Source organism: Pelobates fuscus, chromosome 4 (assembly GCF_036172605.1).
Source record: "Pelobates fuscus isolate aPelFus1 chromosome 4, aPelFus1.pri, whole genome shotgun sequence".
In the NCBI taxonomy this organism is placed as follows: domain Eukaryota; kingdom Metazoa; phylum Chordata; class Amphibia; order Anura; family Pelobatidae; genus Pelobates; species Pelobates fuscus.
Genome location: NC_086320.1, coordinates 215,127,027 through 215,153,249, shown reverse-complemented (window position 1 = coordinate 215,153,249; position 26,223 = coordinate 215,127,027). Strand labels below are relative to the sequence as shown.

At 39.7% G+C, this 26,223-nt stretch overlaps 1 protein-coding gene across 1 annotated transcript in view; it reads left to right on the top strand.

The window, feature by feature from the left end:
- RPRD1A (regulation of nuclear pre-mRNA domain containing 1A) overlaps positions 1-25,407 on the top strand; it is a 71,586-nt gene extending 46,179 nt beyond the window's left edge. Inside the window, exon 7 of the mRNA XM_063451886.1 lies at positions 23,910-25,407. Coding sequence (XP_063307956.1) covers positions 23,910-24,059 — 150 coding nt within the window. The 3' untranslated portion in view covers positions 24,060-25,407. The remainder of the gene's footprint in view (positions 1-23,909) is intronic.
- The last annotated feature ends 816 nt before the right edge of the window (positions 25,408-26,223 follow it).

The following is a 26,223-nucleotide window of genomic DNA, read 5'->3' as shown; positions in this document are numbered from 1 at the left end:
AGTACACACCATCCGAACGGCACAGGGTGGCACAACGCAGTTTCCGAAGGAAATCGCAGATGAATTTGAGAAATTCTACACGAAATTGTACAACACACATGACGGAAATAACGGGCGCCCCCCGAACATTAGGCAGGCAGCCGCGACTGAATACCTGACCAACTTACAACTACCTACCCTCGCACCGGCCGATGCTGAGGAGATGGACGCGCCTATCACTGAGAAATACGAAAAGCACTAAAAACTGCAAAATCGGGCAAAGCCCCAGGACCAGACGGCTTCCCGGTGGAATACCTCAAGAAATTCGGACATATCTTGCTACCATACCTGACCAAGGCGCTCAATAGCATAAGGGATGGACACGCCTTCCACAGGGAGACACTGGCAGCTACCATCACAGTGATCCCCAAACCAGGAAAAAACACCGAACAAGTCGGCAACTACCGCCCCATATCGCTCCTTAACGCGGACATCAAACTCTTCTCCAAAATCCTGGCACTGAGATTACAAAACCAGATGACACGAATAGTACACCCAGACCAGACAGGCTTCATACCGGGACGGGAAGCGAGAGACTGCACTCTGAGACTGTTTGCCATTCAACATCTGGCCAGACGCAAGGCATCGCAACTGCTGCTCCTCTCCACGGACGCGGAGAAAGCTTTTGATAGGGTGGACTGGGTCTTTATGTTGGAAACACTACGTGCCACGGGTATGGGCTTGGGTATGCTTACCTGGATCACTGCGCTCTACAGCAGACCGACCGCCAGAGTCAGGGTGAATGGTGCACTTAAAGACGGTTTCGAGATCAAAAACGGCACGAGGCAGGGATGCCCACTCTCGCCCCTGATATTCGCTCTCAACCTGGAACCTTTGCTAGAACACATCAGACAAAACGAGAGGATAGTGGGACTAAGACATAAAGCACAGGAACACAAAGTGGTCGCATATGCGGATGATATGATGTTCTTCCTAGACAATCCACTAGACTCAATCCCACCTCTAATGGAAGAATTTGAAACCTACGGCCGACTATCCGGACTGAAACTCAACCTGGCTAAATGCGAAATCCTCAACGTCACGGTTCCGGATAACGACTGCGAGCAACTGAGACGACAATTCCCGTTCCACTGGTGCAAGGACAGGATGAGATATCTAGGACTGTGGATAACACACACAACCAAAGACCTCTACACTCATAACCACGCCTCACTCCTGACACACATCACGGAAGACCTCAGACGATGGAACTACCCGCACATATCATGGATTGGACGAATAGCGGTCTTAAAGATGAATATCTTACCACGGATATTGTATATCCTACACACGACACCGCAAACCATCCCCCATACATTTTTACACACTCAAGACAGCATTCATACAATATGTCTGGAAAGCGGCAAGGGCCCGGATCAGTTACGACAAACTCTGCCTCCCGAGGAGCTAGGGCGGGTTGGCTCTACCTGACATCAAAAGATACCATCAGGCAACAGTCTTACAGAGACTTAAAGAACTTCATGTTGACACACCACACAAACGATGGGTCCAGCTGTGGAGGGATACCACGGACAAAAACCTGCATACCCTGATTTGGAACAATGAAAGGGACGCCCGAACACTCCTCGGGGACGACTCACCCCTCACGCACACCCTGACGCACTGGTCCGCAATGAGGATAGAACAGCAGATCTCACCTGAACCCAGCCCCCTGATACCCATCACATATAACCCAAACCTGGGGGATAGCCTTCCACCAACCGCCTGGCCAACCGAAGACCAGGAGGGATATATACCGATACACTCGGTCCTGAACAATGCGGGTGTTCAACTGTTGAGGGAAATCGCAGGAGTAGAAACGCCAACACTAATGCACCAGTTCCACTACATCCACGCAAGAACAAGATACACAGAAAACTAACATGGTATGTAAACTTATGCACACTAATGCCGGATTTGGAAGTTCGGGTGTCCACACTGTATCAGAATCTACAGACATCCCACCGCACTGCCAACAACTTATACAAGAGACAATGGGAGGACTGGATGGAGGAGACCTTCACGGACGAACAGTGGGGAAAAATACTAACCTTACAACACAAAAGTGCCTCAAGCACCCAATACCAGGAGGTGAATTATAAGCTCATGTCACATTGGTACCGCACACCATCCATAATCACCCGATACAACCCGACAATACCAAACACCTGCTGGAGATGTGGGGAGTATCCCGGCACCTTAAGACACATCTGGTGGGACTGTACGAAAATAAAACCTTTCTGGGAGAACGTAAAACGGGAGATAAAACAAATCCTAGACGAACCCTCAGACTTGACGATGGCAGCCGCTCTTCTACACCATACGGAACGACCAATACCCTCCTACCGGAGATCGTTACTGAGGCACTGATTAAACGCGGCCAAGTCCCTGATTCCTCTACACTGGAAACGGGAACACCCACCCACGATAGAAGAATGGACACGTAAGGTGGAAGACATCAGGACAGCAGAGGCAAAAATAGCAGAATCCCAAGGGAGAAGTGACAAATATGTGGATAGATGGACGCCGTGGATATTACACTGCACGTAAGTGCAGCTAGACGACGAGAAACAATGGGACGGAAGACGGGGCGACTGTCGGGAGGGACGGCCTGAGCGCACCGAGGGGGAAGGCAGATAAACTTCCCCTCCCGTTTTTCCCCCCTTCCTCCCACCATAGACCCCTCCAATCTCCCTATATCACCCCAGGGCACACACCACGAGAGAACACCGTTGCACTCGACCGCAATGGGAGCTGGCATCACAGGGAACTTGCCTGCCGGATCAGGAAAAGGACTGGGGGTACAGGGCAAAAGGACACCAAAACCCTACACACTTGAAGGGACTGATGAACACGCATGGGGACACACTGAGTAACTACAGGAGTTGCCAACACACACAGAAGGAGAGAGAGAGACACGACATAGACACGAACATACACAAACCAACACGCGCAGTCATAACCGCAACAGACAAACGCTGGACCAGACAACACACACTGGAACGGCAACCGCAGCTTACAACCACAAGTTGACAGAAACATCAGCGCACTCCTCTAGGACGACTTGACTTCCCACATACATGACTACTAGTAACAAACCCAAACGAGCGCATAGTGTATCCAACCACGACAGCGCACAGCGCGGAAATCTAGGTGACCTAAGAGTCTAAGCCCACAGATGCCGGCGTAGGCACCACACGCGGAGCCAAACGGATCCCGACACACACAGCTCAGCTTACGATCTCACAGCATTTATATAACAGACGAATGTTCATAGCTGTCATGCGCCTTCATGTATGACTAAATGATAAGTGTATACACGAAATAGGACCTGTGAGTCCGATAAACAATGGCTTGATATAAACAACCGTATATACTCGAGTATAAGCCGAGTTTTTCAGCACATTTTTTGTGCTGAAAAACCCCAACTCGGCTTATACTCGAGTCAATAGTCTGTATTATGGCAATTTGCATTGCCATAATACAGACTGGGGGCTGTGGGGGCTGGCAGAGAGCTTACTTACCTGTCCTGCAGCTCCTGTCAGCTCCCTCCTCCTCCGCGCCGTCGGTTCAGCACCTCGTCAGCTCCCAGTGTAAGTCTCTCGCGAGACTTAGAGTGTGAGCTGACAGAAGAGCTGAACTGACGGCGCGGAGGAGGAGGGAGCTGACAGGAGCTGCAGGAGGGGTAAGTAAGCTCTCTGCCAGCCCCCACTGAACTGCCAATGCTGGACCACCAGGGAAGGAGAGCCCCCCTCCCTGCCATATATCAAGCAGGGAGGGGGGACTAAAAAAATATATATTAATAATGAAATTAAATAATAAAAAAATAATAATAATGACATTAAATACAAAATAATAATAAAAAAAATTAAAATAATAAAAAAAATTGCCCACCCCCCACCAAGGCTCTGCAACACACACAAACACACACACACTGCACTCATACACACTGCACTCATACACACACACTGCATTTGTACACACACACTGCATTCATACACACACACACACACACACACACACTGCATTCATACACACACACACACACACTGCATTCATACACACACACACTGCATTCATACACACACACACTGCATTCATTATACACACACTGCATTCATTATACACACACTGTAAATAAATATTCAATTAATATATTTTTTTTAGGATCTAATTTTATTTAGAAATTTACCAGTAGCTGCTGCATTTCCCACCCTAGTCTTATACTCGAGTCAATAAGTTTTCCCAGTTTTTTGGGGTAAAATTAGGGGCCTCGGCTTATATTCGGGTCGGCTTATACTCGAGTATATACGGTAAATACGATCCATGAGCAGCCATGATATACAGCAACAATTCTCACAGGTTATGTAACCTGAAAAAGATGTATGCCATATGGGACCTGCGAGTCCAAACAATTGTTATATTGCAACTGGAAGCAAATGAAAAACCTTTCAATAAAATTCATATTTACAAAAAAATAAAAAATTAATGAATTGAAATTACGATGAATCAAAACAAAAAATGAATTGCTTGTTGGACAAAATTTCATTCTGCATATTATTTTGTTCATTCATTTATTGGATTAGCGACTTGTAATAAACTAAAAGTAAAAGTAGGGCGCTAAAATCGAATGAACTACCCACTAAAAATAATGTATAGAAATTATATAAAAGCTGCATCTTACAATGTGTAAAAAGCTCATATATCCATAACATGCGCTGTGCGTTAAAATTTAAAGAGTAATATGATATATACAACATTGCATGAAAGAGTACAACATACACATATGTTCACAAATGCTAAGCTTTAGTAAGCTGATGTGCCTTAAGTTATCCAATTAGAGGATCTTCGAGAAGGGGGGGAGAGGAAATCAGGAACACAAATAGGGTAATATTGTTGAAAATAATCAAAAGATAAAATAATCAGGAAAAGCACTCACAGAAGTAGAGCATTACAACCTGCTCTAACTAAGATTCCTCTTCTCAATAAGTGTATGAAGACTGTGGTGAAATCCATATCCTTTATTAAATGTTAAAATGCAGGAAGGCAGGTAAACTCTTCTGGTCCCTCCGGTCCTACTGTCAGACTCCAGCTGCGAGTGACTCCAGGAACCAAATGCGTTTCTGTACTTCCAAGAGGTGGGGCTTCAGACCAGCATGCGTAATGATGTTAGGGCTGTAATGACGTGTTTCGCCGATATTAACTGCATCAGTCCATAGTCTCTACTCTAGAAATGGGCTTGCTTAGCCTAAGAATCTTATGATATATCATTAGCTACAATACTAAAGATCATTTGCATGAGGAATTGAACCAGCTGTCAAGGCTTGACAAAGTGAATATAAACGATAGGGAAGTATTGGCAAAATTGTAAAAAAAAAAAAATGCTTTGCATGCATATTGTTCCAATTATTCAGCATTTAAAATGAAAATTACGGATTATTTTAGCCTCAGTAAGGGAATAATCAAAATTTTATTAAAGACAGGAGGCAAATATTTGCTTTACCTTCTTTACTGAAAACCTCCAGCAGCAAAGAAAACCGTTAACAGAACTTTTTCAAACAACCAATCAGAACAAAATAACAGCAGTATGAAATCCCTCAGTCATACCCTCTCACTTCCTCTTTCTTTGATGAAGTTGAGCAGGAGAGCAAGGAAAACCAACGAATCCAACTTGTAACAGGTACATCTCGAGAAGAAATTGCCAAAACCAGAGAGAAACCAGATTACACTGCAAGGAAAAAGAAACATCGTGAAAGTAAACTGTCATGGCAAGATGGCATATCCATCCAATATTACTTCCACAGTATAATGCATGAGGAATAAACACACATGGACAACCAAAACTGTATATTAGAAAAACCTTATTATACAATATAAGACCATTATACAACATTGTAAAAACATAACCATATCCCTTAGTAACATAAGAGAAAAAAAACAATTCCAGGGAGAAACACGTAAAAGGGTGGGAAATATTCGCCTCCTCTCTTTAATAAAATTTAGATTATTCCCTCACCGAGGCTAGAATAATCCCTAATTTTATGGCAAGACAGGAGGCTTCATATTTCCAATTGTAACGCCCAGACATACAAACAGAAGAAACATGAGATCGTAGACGGAAATGAAAAGTACCTAGCCCAAACAGCGGTGCTGAGAAATATCCGTAAGGGACCCCCACCGGCTTCTAGAGCTGCTGAAGCTTCAGCATCCCTAACCGAATGTGCCCCAAAGGAACTCGCCATGCCGGCCAATGAGAGAAACCACCAAATCAAACGAGCAATCATAGGTGCAGAAACAGCCCTAAACGGTCGTACGTAGGAAATCAACAGCTGCCCATGAGCAGAAGGACGAAAGGACGAGGTCCTGGATATATACGTCTGTAGTTTACGTACCACACAGAGACGTGAACTATCTAGAGAGTGGGGATACGACCCAGAAGACGAATGAGATCTAGTTCTGCGTTAAATAGAAACCGACATATCATCTGGTGAGAAGGAGAAACAGTCTACATCAGAAGCACGAACATCAGAAATGTGACGTAAAGATACAACACCTAACAGGAGAACTAGCTAAGCGGAAAGCTGGCGCAAAGACAAATCCCCGTTATCAGGCAACTCCTCAAGGGATCGCAAAACAAGCGATACAACCCAAAGTGAGGAATAGCAAGTGGTAGGGGTCTTGAAAGGCGCAGACTGAGGGGTTCTATTAATGACAAAATCTTGAGAAGGCACATGAGCTGTCAAACTAGCTGACCGAAAGACGTTAACAACTTACCCTAAGAAAACAATTCAGCCAGGAAGTTCAGGACTGCCATGATAGGGGCCGTAAAGGGATCCAAATGTCTCTCCAGCTAACAGCCAGGCGTGCAGGTATGATCTTATGGTGCCAGATGCCCAAAAGTCCCAGAGTAACTCTCTAACCGTCATTGATCGGCCCGACACCTCCCAGAAACCCTAGAAATGGTCCTAGCAACTTAGTGTTAGGCAATCCTCTAATATCAATGGATGTGGATCCCGTAGGAGACACCTGGAGACCAGGAGTATTAGAGGGCCTTCACATGACAACTTCAGCAAGAGAGGGAACCACGGTTGACTCCTCCAAAGTATTGTGACTAGGAGAAGCGACACTCCTAGAAGTGTGGTCCGATGCAATGTCTGAAGTATCCTGGAGAAAGGGGGAAACGCATATGCACACGAGGGAGGCCAGTCCCGGAGAAATGCGTCCAACGCCTCGTTGAGGTATCTGGAAGCCAACTGAAGAACAAACTCCGTCTAACGGTTTGCCCTGGATGCGAACAGATCCGAGTGAAGGGTGTCTCTGGATGAGTCCAGAAGTCAAAACACCGGAGAGTGAAGTTTCCAATCGGTGGCATCTTTCCTGTGTTGGGAGAACAAGACCGCTTCTTGATTGCCCTGTCCCGGGAGATATTCTGCCACAATTGACACATTCTTGTCCAGACAGTATTGAAAGAGATCCTTCGTGAGATCCGACAGCAGTTTGGAGCGGGAAACCTCCCAACCAATTTATGTAACGGACAGCTGGGACGTTGTCCATGCAGAGAAGCGGCAAGCAGTGATTCTTCCCTTGGTGAAACTGCGAGTGGCGACCGATCCTGCAATTAGTTCCAGACAGTAGATGTGAAGAGCTCTCTCCTCTGGAGTCCAGAGTCCTCATGTCGCCACTCCATCGCAAGGAGTGCCCCAACCCATACAGCTGGCGTCTGTTTCCAGGACAAAGTCTGGTTAAGGTCCGAATATTGCCTTCCCGGTTCAGGCCTCAATATGTTGCAGCCACCAATGAAGTTCCAGACTGGCTTCGTTTGAAAGCCACACAACTCGGTCGTACAAGGCCAATGACCTGAGATAGCGAGCCTTCAGGCGTTAAAGTGCCCAATATTGCAAGGTCCTGGAAGATGGCTTGAACGGAGGATGACAACAGGCCAAACGTCTGGGCCAGGTCCCTTAGTGTGACCTGCGTGTCGCGGAGCAGGCTTCTGATATCCTTCCTGAAGGTGGTCAGCTTGGACATTGGAAGACTGAGCACCGCCTGAACCGAATCCACCACAAAACCCAGAAATTGGACAAACAGAGAGAGAACCAGTTCTGATTTTTCCACGTTGAGGGCGAATCCCAGGTTCTGAATCAGACGGATCAGGAATGTGAGGTAGGGTTCCCTCAGATCCAGTTGAGCAAGCCAATCTTGTAGGAGATTTAGCAACTACCGGTGTTCCACTTTATAGAGCGTCACGCGCCATGAGGAACATCTGTGTCAATGTGCCACTGCCATCCAGCAGTCTTTCCTGGGCAGAGCATACACCCAATTCCAGGTCTTTGCGGGTCTTTTCCGGACGTATCATGATGCAAGCAAACGCCGGGTCGAACTCGAAAGTAAGAGCCACTGTGTCCTGTAACATTGGGCGGGGGCATTCCGCCCGAAGGTTTGCTCCAACCTCCTTATCCAAGGGGCGGCGGAGCCAGTAACGCAGGAGTTCTGCAATGTTGTCCAGAGGGGCCCATTGCGAGGGTGTTTTAATGAGCCGGTGGATCGAAGAGGGGAGAGCCGGAAGGATCCAGAATCCACCGGGGTCATCAGTGGTGGTTGGCGGGCCTTTTGGCGATCAGTCAGGAGAGAGTCCAACACTGTCTCACTCACGTAGTGGGCATAGCTGCTGAGAAAAAAAAAAACGCACTGGGGGATGTGGCACCAGAGCTGTCGGTCCGGTACTCATCCAGGACGTCACAACCTTCCTCCACCGAGTGGCTGCCTGAACTAGAGGCCATCTTGGTTAACTTGGCAGGCAGCTTCCTCTTTATCGGTGGGAGTGCCATGACCCTGCCAAGGTCCCTTACGTGCGAAGCCCATATCCACAGAGCAGAGGGAATCACCCGAGTTGGAGCCCCGAGCACCTGAGGTGCCGGGTGCAGGGTGGTCGGTGGAGAGTCACCATGGAAGGAAAATGTGACACACAGTAAACAATAGTGCAGGGCTGTGCCAAATGTGATAATAATACAATATACTTATAAATGTTTCAGCAGGTAACACAATGCACTGTATCTTAAGACAACAAAGAGATAAGGACATATAAATAAAGTGCAATATAGGAAATGGTCTAAAAGTATTAAGTATTTCACTCTAGATATAGATGTCTTTTAAAGGGACACTATAGTCACCTGAACAACTTTAGCTGAATGAAGCAGTTTTGGTGTATAGAACATGCCCCTGCAGCCTCACTGCTCAATCCTCTGCCATTTAGGAGTTAAATCCCTTTGTTTATGAACCCTAGTCACACCTCCCTGCATGTGACTTGCACAGCCTTACATAAACACTTCCTGTAAAGAGAGCCCTATTTAGGCTTTCTTTATTGCAAGTTCTGTTTAATTAAGATTTTCTTATCCCCTGCTATGTTAATAGATTGCTAGACCCTGCAAGAGCCTCCTGTATGTGATTAAAGTTCATTTTAGAGATTGAGATAGAATTATTTAAGGTAAATTACATCTGTTTGAAAGTGAAACCAGTTTTTTTTTCCATGCAGGCTCTGTCAATCATAGCCAGGGAAGGTGTGGCTAGGGCTGCATAAACCGAAACAAAGTGATTTAACTCCTAAATGACAGTGAATTGAGCAGTGAAATTGCAGGGGAATGATCTATACACTAAAACTGCTTTATTTAGCTAAAGTAATTTAGGTGACTATAGTATTCCTTTAAGGTGCTTTTAGAGATGTGATATCCTCAGTGTTTATAGTAGTCCAAATGATTCCCTTGTATGGAAATACAAAGAGCAAAGGAGACCAATTATATAGCGTGTGTAAGCCAATATGAGTGAAAAAAAGGAGTATATATGTTCAACTCACATTTGGGAGAGCTATCGCCAGCTCAGGTGTGAAGAGCGTACAGCGGTATAATCCCCACTTATGGGATAGATGGTGCTAGTCTTCTGGAGGAGGTGGTGTTCGACACTCAGGAGAAGGGTACATGAAAAACAACTGATAGTGCTCTCAGTATGTACAGGATGTTTAAAATAAACTTAAGACAATTTACTTACAACTCTAGTGCAGGCCAACTGCACTATGATATCAGCACAATGAAATAAGTAATAGCCAGGTAAAAGCGTCAAATTGCGTAAAAAAAAAAAGTAGTAACCAAAAAAACCTTTAAATAAGATACACATACAATATTACCATAACGCGTTTCGCCACTAGGGCTTTTTCAAATGGGATAACATTAGCAACCTGGCTCATAGTGGTTTATATAGGTACAGAGTGATTTAAAATTGGAGACAAAATGACATCACTGTTCAAGAGCCAATAGCATAAAAGTTTATATGACACAGAAATATAAATAAAAGGACTTATGTTTAAGATTATAATATATATTCATTCCGACTAAAACCTCTTGAAAACAAGGTTTTAATACTTTAAATTACATTAAAGAAGCAAGTCACGTAACTCGCACAATATTGTAATCATTGGTGACAGTGCGCTATGTGTGATGGGAGATGTAGTTCTTTCACACTGCGAGCGTGGATGGGGGTTCTGGATGAGCATTAAGTCAAGCGACTGAGGTGGACAGGAATAGGGAGGGATAGGGGTAAGTGTCGCCAAGGGTGAAAATAAAGGGAAAGTTGATGCGAACTGCATCATGGGGATTGAAGTCTACTAGCAACGGGCAATTTAATGTTAAAACAGGACATAAATTGCTAGTGGGGCAAATTGATAACTGACTTGTTATGTAATATGTAGAAAATTATGCATCAGGGAAATAAGTTCAGTAGTGAATAAATATGCAGTGCTACTTATAAATAGACATTTAAAAAGATAGATATATAGATATATATATATATATATATATATATATATATATATATATATATATATATATATATATATATATATATATATATAATATCTATATATATATCTATCTATCTATATCTATATATATATCTATATATATATCTATCTATCTATATATCTATATATATCTATATATATATCTATATATATATCTATATATATATCTATATATATATCTATATATATATATCTATATATATATATCTATCTATCTATCTATCTATCTATCTATCTATCTATCTATCTATCTATCTATATATATATCTATCTATCTATCTATCTATATATCTATCTATATATCTATCTATATATCTATCTATATATCTATCTATATATCTATCTATATATCTATCTATATATCTATCTATATATCTATCTATATATCTATCTATCTATATATCTATCTATCTATATATCTATCTATCTATATATCTATCTATCTATATATCTATCTATCTATATATCTATCTATCTATATATCTATCTATCTATATATCTATCTATCTATATATCTATCTATCTATATATCTATCTATCTATATATCTATCTATCTATATATCTATCTATCTATATATCTATCTATCTATATATCTATCTATCTATATATCTATCTATCTATATATCTATCTATCTATATATCTATCTATCTATCTATCTATCTATATATCTATCTATCTATATATCTATCTATCTATATATCTATCTATCTATATATCTATCTATATATCTATCTATCTATATATCTATCTATCTATATATCTATATATCTATCTATATATCTATCTATCTATCTATCTATCTATCTATCTATCTATCTATCTATCTATCTATCTATCTATCTATCTATCTATCTATCTATCTATCTATCTATCTATCTATCTATCTATCTATCTATCTATATATCTATCTATATATCTATCTATATATCTATCTATATATCTATCTATATATCTATCTATCTATCTATCTATCTATCTATCTATCTATCTATCTATCTATCTATCTATCTATCTATCTATCTATCTATCTATCTATCTATCTATCTATCTATCTATCTATCTATCTATCTATCTATCTATCTATCTATCTATCTATCTATCTATCTATCTATCTATCTATCTATCTATCTATCTATCTATCTATCTATCTATCTATCTATCTATCTATCTATCTATCTATCTATCTATCTATCTATCTACTATATTCAGGGGAGGATAATAAATAGTCTTATAAATCCTAAGATAACATTTGTCAGCATTTTTCATTTAACATCAGTTACATAGTAATTATCAAGACACATAAATGGAATAAGCGTTATATATAAAATTATAATATTAATATTTAGGATAAAACTAATTGAGAGTACTGCGTTAGAAGAGAAAAATCGAGAAATCAGGAATATAACTACAAGGGAGGACCATAACAGGTAGGGATATAGGACTATATAGATTTATAAAATGTTTTAAAACATTTTACAAATCAAAATCTACATTTAGACCATGGGGAACTAGGGTCTGTAGATTAAAAACCCATTCCACTTCTGATCTGCCTAAAATAATTTTTATATTCCCACCTCTCCAAGGAGTCTTACATTTTTAATGCCAATACATTTAAGAAGTTTGGGGTCTTGGTTGTGATCACCAGGGAAGGCAGCCAGGGCTTCGGGCACTGAGGCCACTATGGTGGCACGAAGCCAGACCTGGAGACTTTCTGGTCATGGAAATCTGCTCTGTCAGCCATGACCATATTATTGCCATAAAGGTAAAACACTGTCAGTGTGGTACCTGGTGAGGACAGCTGGGGGTCATTCAGCATGCAAGAGAGGGTAACCAAACAAGCAGAAGCATACCATAGGCTCAGTATGAATATAACAGGACACTGTAGGTCCAGCAGTGCAGTCAGCAGTAGGGGGTCACCCTCAGGATGAATATAATAGGACACTGAAGATCCACCGGTGCTGTCAGAGGGAGGTGGTCACCCAACCCAAAAAAGTGTCACTGACACACCAGCAGGGCCCAGTGTGGGGCAATAATGTCATACAGGTTAGTGCCCTGTGGTGTAGTAGCTGTAAGAGGGGTTATCCCACACATAACAGGTAGAGGCCTACCTCCACCGGGGGTCCATGTGGCCTAAACACTGCAAGAAAAATAAAATGGTGTATAAGGGGGCCAGCAGCACAGCCAGCACTTAGGGGGAGCGGACAGGCAAGGAACCAGAGGTCCAGGTCCCCCAGAACTTGTGGGAGCGCACGTGACACCAAAAAATGGCATATGGGGGGGGGGTGCAATCTCGGGCAGCGTGAGGGCTGGCAGGGGGGATCCCCAGGGAAATCCAAAGGCCAGGTACTTGCCCAGATCCCCACATAAATCAAAGGGACACACAAAGCAAGCAGCCACAATAATAAACACAAAATAGGCAGTAACAATGCAAATAAAGGTATCACCTTCAACAAATCCCAATGTTTGTCTATAATGGATTTAATGCCTCTGTGAGCATCATTAAAATCAAATACTAGGGTATACTTTTTAAGTAATTTTCTTATTATCCCCACTATTCCTCAAACTCATAAGGTCATACTGATTATACTTAAGTACCTCTATTCGTATTGTCCACTTACTATTTTCTCTTGATATTTCTTATCTAAAAATCTCCCTTTTAAAAGTTGTGCTTGCTCCTTAAAAACCTCTGTCTGTACAATTTTTCCTTATCCGTTGCAGTTGACCTTTCTGGATATTATAGAGCACAGAGTTCCGTTATATAAAACATAGTTTAGCCATGGAGCCATTCCATATGAAAGTTAAATCATCTATGTACCTGTGATAAAAGTCTATCCCATCCCCCATCCAGACATATGTAAATTAGTGAAACTGGGATCAAACCTAGCTACTATCACATTGCCCTGGCATTGTAGATAATATTTACAATTAAAAAAAATAAGTGTTGTTTAATATCCACTCTATGCTATCAATTAAAAAGTCGATGCACTCAATAGAAAATTATCCAGATTCTTGTAAAAAATCTCATTGCACACCACTTCCTAAATTTTCTGGGATAGAAGTATAAAGGGGTGACACATCACTTGTTACTAAAATATAACTGTCATCCCACACCGTCTTTCTAAACATTCTGATGCTGCCAAGTCGGTAGTTTGGCTGATCGCAGTTTAGTGTAAATGTCCCCACTTGCAGCACAGTGAGGTCCCTAATCCTTGTGGGATTGCCATAATGATAACAAAAAGGAGCTACATACTAAACACTGCTCTATAATTTGGTACCCTTAAAAATGGTAATTCTACAAGGGTACCAATTAAGGCTTTTTCTCCTAAATGACTGCAACATGCTGCCTTGGCCTACATCAGAATTGAATTGATCCAAATAATGGCCAAATTTTGTCTGAAATGTCAGCAAAAAAAGGGCTGACATGTAGTTTGGACTAAACAAAAAAAAGGGTCAAAATAACGAACATTTTGGCCACAATTAAGTCTAGTATCGATAGGAAAAGGACAAAAGTTGATCATGCTCATTATGTACCATGGATCCCTGCCCACTTACATGATATGGTTTCGCTTAAAAGCATCAACTTAACAACTATGTATTATTCATGAAAGAAACGTTTGTCACAAAAAAAGTCAAGCATGCATTCTCTGCTATATCCATTGACAAGGCCCATGAACAAAATAATGCACCAATCAAAGGTGATGGAGGGGCTGTAGGCCTGACAGTAAACCCTACTGCTCTACATTGTTGGATGGTCTCCCCCTAACATGGCCTGCTTATTTAAAGGATTTTATTCTACCAAGATGAACAGATGGAGAAAAAATATGCATAACGACAAAACTAACAAACATTAACAGATGGTGTTTGCAAAACACATCATGCAGTACAAGACGTAGGAATCACATTTAACGAAACCAGCTGTGATGTTATGATACTTGACAGCAGAATTATAGTACAACCAGCAGTTGCAGACACATTGCAAAAGATTAAAACAATTTGAGTTGACCAGTATGTTAAATGTCAGAGAGAAGCTTATTAATCCAACTAAAAGTATTGCAGATCCTATTAAGAATTCTAACCTCTTCAGCCGTCCTCCTGTTCATGAAAAACTGAGTAAACCAGTACAACTGACATCACAGAGAAAGGTCTGCTACCTATTTCCTAGACTCTTTATTGCATCACAGATATGTAGTAGAAATATATATGATTTATTTAGACACAAAAATCAAGTCTGTGCTCAAGCACTGTTAAAGTTAGGGTAACTAAAAATGGTAAAAAAAAAAAAAAGTCAGATTTATTGATTTGCTGAGAACTCATCCCTGGAAAAAACACTACTTCCAAACCAATTTCTTTTTTACGTCTAAATTGTCCAATAGACATTGCGTGACCACAAGCACATTGAGCAATGAATATGTACAAACATTAAGAAACCTCAAAGGGACCTGCATGTCACATGCAAATGCTTTAGCTTTAAATGAGATAGATCTCTCATTTTGCAGGCAGAGAAAGTAGGTGAATTATAATTTTTTCCTTATATTTATCTGTTTCTTGCTTGTGCTTTCCATGTGCCTCTGCAGGAGAAGTTACTGATCAAATTCAGTCGTTGTCCTATACCTAGGAATCATGAAGAGTGAAACTGCTCATGTGCAACTTTGTCATGAGCTTGCAATTTAAACATCTCACAAATTCACTGATAACGTCTAAGCACGCGCACAGGCTGTGGAAGTGCATCATGTGCATTCACGGACTGCACATCCACCTGCTTAGGTGCCATTGAGCTTGGGGTAGCTTTTACTGCCATTCTCCAGCGGGGCGAGAGTGAAGTCCACCTCGGTGACTGTCCATACAAATAGGCAAATAGATATGTACAAAGAAATTAGGATGAAAATTCTGGTGGTATTTTAATATTTCACTTTGTTCTGTATGGACAGGGGATTGAATGATCACGTCTGTGTGGAGAGTTATAGTGTGGTGTATTTGTTTACGGTAATTATGTCAACTTGCTGTACCTCACTCTGAGCTCTCTTATCACAGTGACGTCATATTACATTCAAATGAAGCAGATATTTAGGGGGGAAATTATCTATACTCCACAGGTATTTGTTTGCTCATTCTATGTTAAGATTAGAGGGCCGAAAATTTGTATTTTAATTTTGTCCTGATTTCAGAAACCTTTGTTTGTTGAACTACACAGTAATGCCTATGGATTACATACTCTCAAGCCTCTTCCTTTCATTCTACCTGTTCAACTCCTTTTATCACAGAATCACTTTGTCATTATACACTTTGTCCACATGATTTCTTCAATTTAGATCCTTAATCCCTTTACCAGAAGCTTTCTTTCATAATGCTACTTTAGCCCCTTCTTCACGAACTATGTTTTTAATTACTTCTCCTCCTGCTTTCTTTCCACCTTCCATGTAAAATGTTTCTGACACTTTTTGTTACTCATTTATCTGTAATTCAACCCCTTCAATATTCTCATGTATAGATAGTGTTTACTGGCATTAACCCCTTAAGGACACATGACATGTGTGACATGTCATGATCCCCTTTTATTCCAGAAGTTTGGTCCTTAAGGGGTTTAAGGAAAACTATAGTGCTAGGAATACAAATAGTCCCCTCTGCCTCGTAGTTTTCAATAATTACAATTGCAAGGTTAAACTGACAGGGGCACTGCACCCAGACCACTTTAACGAGCGGAAGTTGTGTGGCTGCCTATAGTGTCCCTTTAAGCTAACAACAAAGCTCCAACACACATACACACTGATACATCCCCCACCACAGTTACCCTGTCACACTCACCCATGCTACAATCACCCTGTCACAGTCAGCCCCCACACAGTCATCCCCTCACAATCACATTTACCCTTCTTATAATCACTGTAACACTCTACCCCACACAGGCACCCTGGTTTACTCCTACCCTCACATATGCACCCTGCCACACCCCACCCCATGTCACACTCTCCCCCTATGCACAATTCAGTCACCCTCATAAGCAGGCATCCCACCACAGACAGTAGCCCTCATATACAAACGGTCAACACTGACACATACAACATAGCCTTGCCAGAAAAACAATGCAAACAACAAAACCACAAGCAGCCCCCATACACAACACACTGCAAGCATCTGCTATACACAGAGAAACACATGTTCAATGACACAGATATTCATTACAAACTTACTCACGGATACACATGCATACAGACACTCATAGATTCACAAGTACTGTCAGGCATGTGGTACATATACAGATGCACAATGCCAGACATGCACACACGGGCACCAATACACGCTGCCACATAAACTGTGATTTTATGTCTATCTTTCAAATATGTCTGTGAATGCACCAGTGTGTGTATGTTACATAGTTATGTAAGCTGAAAAAAGCATGTCGACCCATCAAGATCAGCCTTTCTCACATCAGTTTTTGCTCTTGATCCAAAAGATGGCAAAAAAAACACAGTTTAACTTTAAAGCTCTTTCCAATTTTGCAGCAAACTAGGAATAAAATTCTTCTCGATCTGAAAATGGCAATCAAATCTCTCCTTGGATCTCCTTCAGATAAAGAATTCCACATCCTTGTTCTTACAGTTCATAACCTTCTTGAATCCTCTAGTTTAAATGAGTGACCTCATGTCCTATGTATAGACAATGGCTTGTATTGGCCCCAAATATTTGTATGATGCTATCATATCCCCTCTGAGTCACCATTTTTCTAAATTAAACAGATTCAAATTATCAGTGTGTGTATGTCTGTGCATACGTTTGTATGTGTCCAAAGAGCTTGGCTGCAATGTGAGGATTATATAAGGAATGTCATGGAAGTGTGGTAACATATAGATGTATGGTGGCTACATACAGTGTGTAAAATTTCCACTCGGAGGGTTTTTTGGGTTTTTTTTTTAGGCCTGGCTGGTAGCAAATGATTTTACATTTTGTGTGTGTACATATAATCTGAACATTTTAATGTCCTATGCTGCTGGCTGGGCTTTAAAAGTTAATAATCACTGCAATATTATTATATTATTATATATTATTTTATTCGCCAATGGTTAATGGCGAGCAGACATTGTGAGCCCTTTATGTAATATATAGGCACCCACACTCTGTATATAGAAGGATTCACTGTGCAGAGCAATGAGTCTTTCAGTATGCAATTTAAATCAAAATTATTCAACCCCCATTGAAAGTCATGTTTATTGTCAAAATGTACTGACATTCAGCTGTTTGCAAAGAACAGATCAAACAAGTGCAATCGAAATAGCTCAACACAACCAATGCTTCCAGTTGTTTCCCCAAATTCAACTGAAACATAAAATGACTGCTCCGGTCTCAACATTTTTCAACCCCATCATGGCAAGCATCGACTAGTTCCAAGTCGAACATCCTTGTTGCTGTTATGACCTGCTGCAAACGAGATGCATAGCAAGACACCAAGTTCCTGAGGAATTTTAGCCCATTGCTCATGAGCAATGGCTTCCAGTTCAGTAATATTCTTGGGTTTGCTGCAACTGCCTTGTTCAAATCCCACCAGAGATTTTCTACGGTGTTAGTTTGGTGACTGTAATAGCCAGTGTAGAATTTACCAGGACTACTACTGGCCTAGGTGGAATTTGAGATATGCATGGGATAATTGTCTTGTTGAAAGGTTCAATAACGCCCAACTTCAGCTTCCTCCCAGATGACATGAAGTTTTTTTTCCTAGGATTTCCCAATACGTCAATGAATCCATGTTGCCTTCCACACGCTGCAGGTTTCCAGTGCAAGAGGATGCAAAGCATTACCGAGCCACTACTATGCTTTACTGGAGGAACAGTGTGCTTTTCAGCGTATGCGTCATTCTACTTCCTCCTGACAGAACGCTGATCCATTGGTCCAAAATGTTCTAGTTTTGTTTCATTGCTTGACAGAACAGAATCCCAAAACTTCTGTGGCTTATTTATATAATTTTGAGCATGTTGGAGCTGACTTTTCTTTTGCTTTTCAGTAGGTAGTGGTGTACGTTTTGGAGTTATGGCATGGAAACGTTTAGCTTGCTGTGCTTACTGAAATCTCAGTGCTTGTTGCCACCAAGTTTTGATGTAGGTCTTTTACAGTCACGAGAGGGTTTTTCACAACCTGCCTTCTCAGAAATCTGGTTGCAGCCATTGATGGACTTTTTTTTTTTTTGTTCTGCCCCGTCCATGTAGTGTAACTACTGTTCCTTCAACTTTCAATTTGCAAACTATGCTTCCAACTGTGTCTCTAGAAACATTCAGTGCCTTTGCCATCTTTTTGTATCGTGTTCCCTATTTGTGAAGGGCTATGATCTCTTCTCTTAACTTTGTGGACCATTTTTTTGACTTACTATATTTCTAACATGTTGTCAAATGTGTCACTTGGCAAACTCATTGCCAGTTCAGATATTTCAAGTGTTCCAGCTCAAGCACACCTGGTGTAACTACTGGATCCCTTACTTAGTTGCAACAGGTGTGCTTGAAACACCTGTTTTGAATATTTGTACTGCTGTGAGGGATTCTATTCAGCGGGTTGAATAATTTTGAGGTTGAAGAAATAATTATATGTTGAATTTGGAGAAACCACTTGACACAATTGTTGTTTTGAGCCATTTCAATTGCTTTTGTTTGATTTGTAAATTTGCAAACAGCTTAACGTCTGTCAATTTTGACGACCAACCTGATATTCAATGGGGTTTGTATAATTTTAATTACAACTGTATACTGGAATTCAGGATGTAGAGCAGTGTCTCCCACTGAGTGTATATAATCATTTATTACATTTACCCATTTTATTGATGCAGGGAATCAGTTTGTCATTATTGTATCCCTGACTCCGCACCCTTGCTCTTTTGCTTGCAAAAGTCATGAGTGTGCAAAGTTTCTCATGCATGGTTAGTGATAGTTGTCTGGAACTAAGATGCCTGGATTAATGTGGGGGCAAGAGTCAGCGTAAGAGGCTGAAGTTACTCCCCTAGCTGACTGGCGTACCATACAAAGAAATCTGAGTACATTTATAAACGTTTATTAAATATTTTGCAAACTTCTTTATTTCAGTTTGTATATGCATGTAAAAAATGTTTGTTTAAAAAAATTAATTCAAGTGATGCATGTCCCTTTAATAACAAGTAGTTTCCATTTTTTAAAAGAGCTTCACATTTTGTAAATTTTTGGCCTTATTACAATATATGTTGTTTAAAGGGACACTATAGTCACCAGAACAACTACAGCTTAATACAATATTCAACTGTAAGGGATATGCTAAACAAACCTGCAAAACATCTTCAATTAGATTCTTCTTTGTGTCCGAGGTATCTCCTCTCTACTGGGAGATCCATTGCAGATGAAAATGGAGCTGATAATTAAATCTCCACAATTTCTATTGGTTTATACAATGTTCTTGATGCCAGAACTTCTAAAAGAACTTGGTTGAAGATTTTTTTTTTTTTTTTTTTTTTTTAAGTGTACCTGTTCTTGTATGCGTTTATATAATCTGTGCATTACATTTCACCTATACATTTTACATTTCGCATACAAATGTATAGATTGGGAGAAAAAAATTTTTAATAGATCCACGCTCCTCACCTGTCACTCATTTCTAACATGGAGTCACCATAGATCTCTATGCTGAAGAATTGATTGAGAGCAGGAGAACATCCTACTGGCAATTCTCCAGTTGCCTGGATCACAACCACAGCACATGTGCATTGGGTATTTTCTGGACAGAACTTTTTGGGGGAAAACTTTGGGCAGAACAGTGCTTGCAGTGTATTTTTTCCCTCTGCGTGTATACAACTATGTACTCAGAAGGGTTATGAGGATGTACACATATTCACTCATAATAAGAGATTCTCAGAATCCAAGAGTGTTGGTAATATAAGTGGTTTAAGTTGTGTTTTTGAAAGAAAACACCAATAGTATTTAACTTGGTGTGCCTTACTCACAACAGCTACAAAAATGCTTACTCTTGATCAAGTACTTGTAAGATTATCTGAACCTCTTAATGACATATCATGAAATTATTTTGTCTTAAATGTTCTTCCCTGAAGGACCCTTGATGAAAAAACTCCATTATACCAGCAGGAACTGTTTTTTCTTCTGGCTTGCCTCTGTAACATGGGGCCAAAACAGTTGTCCCACACCGATCAATAAACTGTATGCATTGCTCAATACAGCCCTTTAAATCACCATCGCTAAACGTCTAGGATCAGTGATGTCATTTCTGACATCACTGGAGATTCCCTCCAGCAAGGGAATGTAGAGCTGTAGAGGATGATGTGCATTGAGGTATGCAAGTTGCCCCGCACTGATTACAGTAAGTGATCATGGCTGCAGGGAAGATTTAGATCATATTGTGAAAACCTGTTGCAATATGATTTAGCAACATTGCAAAAAAGTACAGCTCAGAAAATACTCTGCACTTTTAAGAATTCTCTCAGCTGGAATCAACAGATGTCAGGATTAGGGCTGAGGAAGGGAATACCTCTGCTGAAATCCGCAACATAATTCCTCTGCTGACAGCAGAGGGGTTGCTCTAACACGATTACTATGATTAGGATAGAGATTTAGCAAAAGTATAAATAGTGGGAGTTTTTATACTCAGGAGATGTTGCAGCCTACAGTTTTGATATTTTTTATTACAGTGGCACACATGATTAAAAATAAAATACAATGTGTGTAAAAAATTATAAAATGAAAGCTAATACCGCAACTCAACCTTAGTGTCCACGTTTGCAAATGGTATGCATTTATGAACTAATTTAAATGTGTGGGCTACAAATATGTCCCAAACACCATACACACAACTTCAACTAGCCATTAAAAAATTTAGTTTTATTACAGTAGCACATAACACATTTAAAAAATAAACCGCTAAATTGCAATGTGCATGTAAAAACAAAAAAAAGGTTATTGGTGGGAAAAAAATAACTGCACAATAAGGTTCAAAATATACAGAATGACATACCCTGTGATGACTACTTTTGCAAATTGTATGCATTTATGAGGTATTTTGAACAGTCCAGCTGCTACAAAGCCCCAAAATGAGACCGCCCTATCAAATACATCTAGCAAAATTCTAACAGCAAAAACTGGAATAGCCAGGTCTCTTTGGCACTGTAATTTCACAAGATAATGGAAAGGGCATGTATTGGGTGTATTGTTTTACTCAGAAGAGTGAGCTGAGCATAATTTAAGGTCTCCCAACCATCCCACTTTTACTGGGACAGTCCTAATTTTGTAGTCCTTTCCCATAATTCCAATTTAGTTCCTTAGCATCCTGCCTCCAGGGAACTGTCCTCTGGCAGCACAGTGCAAGCTCATCATTAGACGTGTTCTCACTGTGCAGTGAGCACTAGAACCAAGCAGACCATGCATGGTCCTGCATGTAGTGCGCCAACCAGGAGGCTGTCTGTCAGCCTAACGTAAAGCACGACAGCTAATTCAGTGGCTTGACAAACCAGCTTCCCAGACAGGTCGCCCATTATGGTTGTCACCATTGAAGCAAGTTGCATCCCTGGAGAGGACCGGAGAAGGCCTGCCCATCTGTCACAATTACGTACCTTAATCCTAGTGGAACATATCAGAATCACAAATTGAATAGCAAAAAGTGCAATGTCTTTAAAATATGGAGGAAATTTTTACAACAGGCTTTGATGTAAACTGGTAAAGAATGGTGGCACGTTAAGACACAATATATGAGAAACCATGAAGCGTCTAATATCACAAAACAGTAGGTATTTGTGGGTTAATTTGAACAAACTGCTGTAATGCCCCAAATTGAAAGATTGGCCTATCAAATCCATCTATTACAATTCTAACTGTAAAACTGAAAGGGTCAGATCTCTTATATGGTACAGTAGCTTCACAGGTTAATGACAAAGCCATACATTGGGGATATTGTTGTACTCAGAAAATGTAGCTGAACACAATTTGTGGTTTTGTGCAAGAGTAGCACCCAGCAGGTTTACAAAATAGAAGACCTTATAGGTGTGTATGTGGGGGGAAAATGTTTTACTACATTATATTTTTTAGAGATTGAGTTAGATGTAAAGAGTGCCAAAATACCCTTGGTTAAATACCTGTCAATGTCAACTTTATATAAAAATAACTTTTGTTTATACATTTTATTTTCTGTGATGGCAATTGAACTTTACAAATGTAATAAAATTCTAAAATTGTTCCACATTGAAAATTGTTTATTTTTGCATCTTGTATTTTGTAACTTGTAATTACCAAAAATAAACTGAAATCATGGATATATGATACACTCTCTAAAGAAGGACAAATAGATACATTTATTTTGAATTGCTGTTCTTAAGCAGCACTAGTTATATGTACATTATTAGTGCCACAACACAAAAATGTGTTTCTTTTTTTTTTTTAACCATTTGTTTTTTTTATTCTAAATGATGATTTTTATATGTATATATCACATCAAATTAAACATTTTTGTTGTTGTTTACAAAAACTGTATATAGTATGTGTTGGTGAAATAAATGAGATAGATGGAAATAAAGGTTTAACACAGCTATTGTTTGGGTACTTAACTATAAACCGTGCAAATGGAACATGTGGATCTCCATTGTTATGTGATATGTTATGTTACTAAAGCAAAGTGTGGAACTCTTTTGAGTGCTGCTTACAGTGGCTTTCTGAATTCAGAGATTGTCATGTTTTATGGTTTAATAAATTAATTGTGAACAATCTCTCTGTGAATAGGCCATTCGGTGTATTTTAAGAACCATACTTAGCAGGGATGGGAGGTGTTTCTTCCTGGGTACTGGTAACAGCCTGGAGTAGGTGCTCCAGCCTCCACTTGGTTTTGTTTTTGTTGCATACTGCACCTAGCATATCCAAGTATTTGCTAGATATTATTAAAATTTTAAAAAAATATTGGAATAATTTGCCTAGCTTCTTCTACAAACAACTAGCAATTTTCTTTGGGGAGAGTAAATTGTTTCTTGTCAGAATATTTCTATACTGTATAATCATTGCCTTGTTATTTGTTTTTAAAGGAATACAAGCGCAAGTTGGCAAGAGTATCACAAGTACGGAAAGAACTGAGGTTACGTATCCAGAACCTGCCAGATCTATCTCGTCTCCCAAATGTTACAGGAAGTCGCGTTCATTTGCCATATGCTGCGGATCTCTATAATGATGATTGACAACAAAGCCTTTGGTCACATGTGATTGGTTACAGTGGTCTGGCTTAGTTTAGGCAAATGTTAGTATTATTTTTGTATATTGTTAAAAGTGTGACATAAAATATTTGAGTCTGAATAAACCATTTTTAGTGTGGTTAAATCATTTTACTCCCACCTCTATTGATGGCCTGCAGCCTTTCTAGTGGGATTAAAATTACTTTAATAAGCTGTGAAGCTTAAATAATGTGTATTTAATCATTTTCACTATTTAATGAAACCGTATATACCTTTGTACAGTCGAGTTCAACTTGTGAATTATGCATTGATGTATTTTCACTGTAAATTAAGGATTTAATTTAAATGGATTGCATCTTACCTTCTGGATATCCAGAACATTTCCTTTGTGAAGGTGCAGTCTGAAGTTAGAACCATGGAAACTATTGATGTTCTCTAGTTTATTGAAATTGGTTGATTAAATGGCCATGCAACTTTAGGCTTGACATTTAATAACCGAATGTATACAGATTCATTACAAATCAGGCTTTGTTACTAAAGTGAGAATTTTTGTGAATTCAAAGTGTATTTCACTTTGTAGCCGAACTGGAAGCATAGCTGATTTGGAGATTTTTTTTTCCAGTTTGGCTGTTTTTACCTTAAATTTGACATTTAAAATCCCAGCAAAAATCTCAGTTTAGTAAATAACCCTGAATTGACTTTTAAAATTGTTTTGTTTTTTTGCATTTATTTTAAATGGTAGTTCCCTTTTTTGAAATCACTGTGACTTTTTCCAATTAAGATCCAAGTCTGCAGTCTGCAAACTTGAAATGCAGGCTAAAGAGAGAGTCACACCGAAGTAGAGATGGTATGAAATTGAGCAAAGATTTTGAGGAGGTTTATGTTCCTCACTCCTTTTGGCCAAAGGTACTGCTACAGCTAAAATAAGGTGTTCCTATATGGCAGGAAGCCTGGCTCTTAATGTAGAGGAAATGCATGGCTACTGTGAAGTCAATAATATAATTTAAACATATTGATGATAATGCTCTTCCACCTGCTAAAAGCATATGCATACATTTATAGCACATGTTGGTTTTGTTAATCTTATTTCAAACCAGGCTTTTAGCATTCTTGCTTGTATACTTTCAAGAAAGAAGTGTTAACCTTTCTAGGTCAGTATGACTAAAATCTGTATTGAGAACAGAATTGGCACTCTGTTGCATACCACATCATCCATTGCATGTGTAGTTTCTGCTATCTTTGTAGACTAAAAGATTTATTCACATTGATGATATATTGATATGTCCTGCTGCTGCTCTGTGCATCGTGTTTTGACTTTGAAAAAAATGCAATTAAAAATTATTTTTTCATACTTGTTACTTGAACGGGAGCCATCACTTCCCAAGGGTTTTAATATTATGTTTACTTATCTCCTTTATATAAGTATAATATACTGTGTTTGTGAGGTCTTTCAAATAAAATTTAAATGTAGAAATCCACAAGGCTGTATATTTAGCTCTATCCTTAAAGTGAGTTCCCTGAGTGATGGCTATCATTCGCTATTATAAAAACTGTCTTTATACCTGTCCATCAGCATACAGAGAGCATTGAGGAAGAGGAGGAAAACCATAAACATTTCTTCTGTTTTTCTACTTTTAGTATGTTTGGCTGTACCATAACTAAACTTTATTGTGATTTATGTTGTTAAAATTTGTATATACATTTAAAAGAAAACATAGCATCCCATGAAAAAGGATTATCAAAAGTTATAGGTGATTTTTCTTTTCTTTTATTCAACAATGTAATTTCCAGGTAAGTGGCATTTCCTGTTTGATTTACATGAACATTTTAAAACAATCAGGGATTTCACATTTAAGGTCAAAGTAGCTGTACTAGATGCTTAGGCGACTCAAATCTTCTATTTTGGTGTTTCATGAAGCCCATTGTCACTTCCAATAGATATATTACAATAAAATACCAAGATAAAAACCTCATTGGGTTAACTGATGCATGAAAGTATGTAACATTTTGTCTCTGTAGATTTTTACCATAGCTTAATACATATTTTTTCAGGAATATGGAAAATATTACATCTGGAAGGGCTACTTCTGTGTTAAATACACTCAGATAAAGCATAGTACTTTCTGATATATTAAAAAAAATGGTATATTAGAAGGCGGAGCCTGAAGTT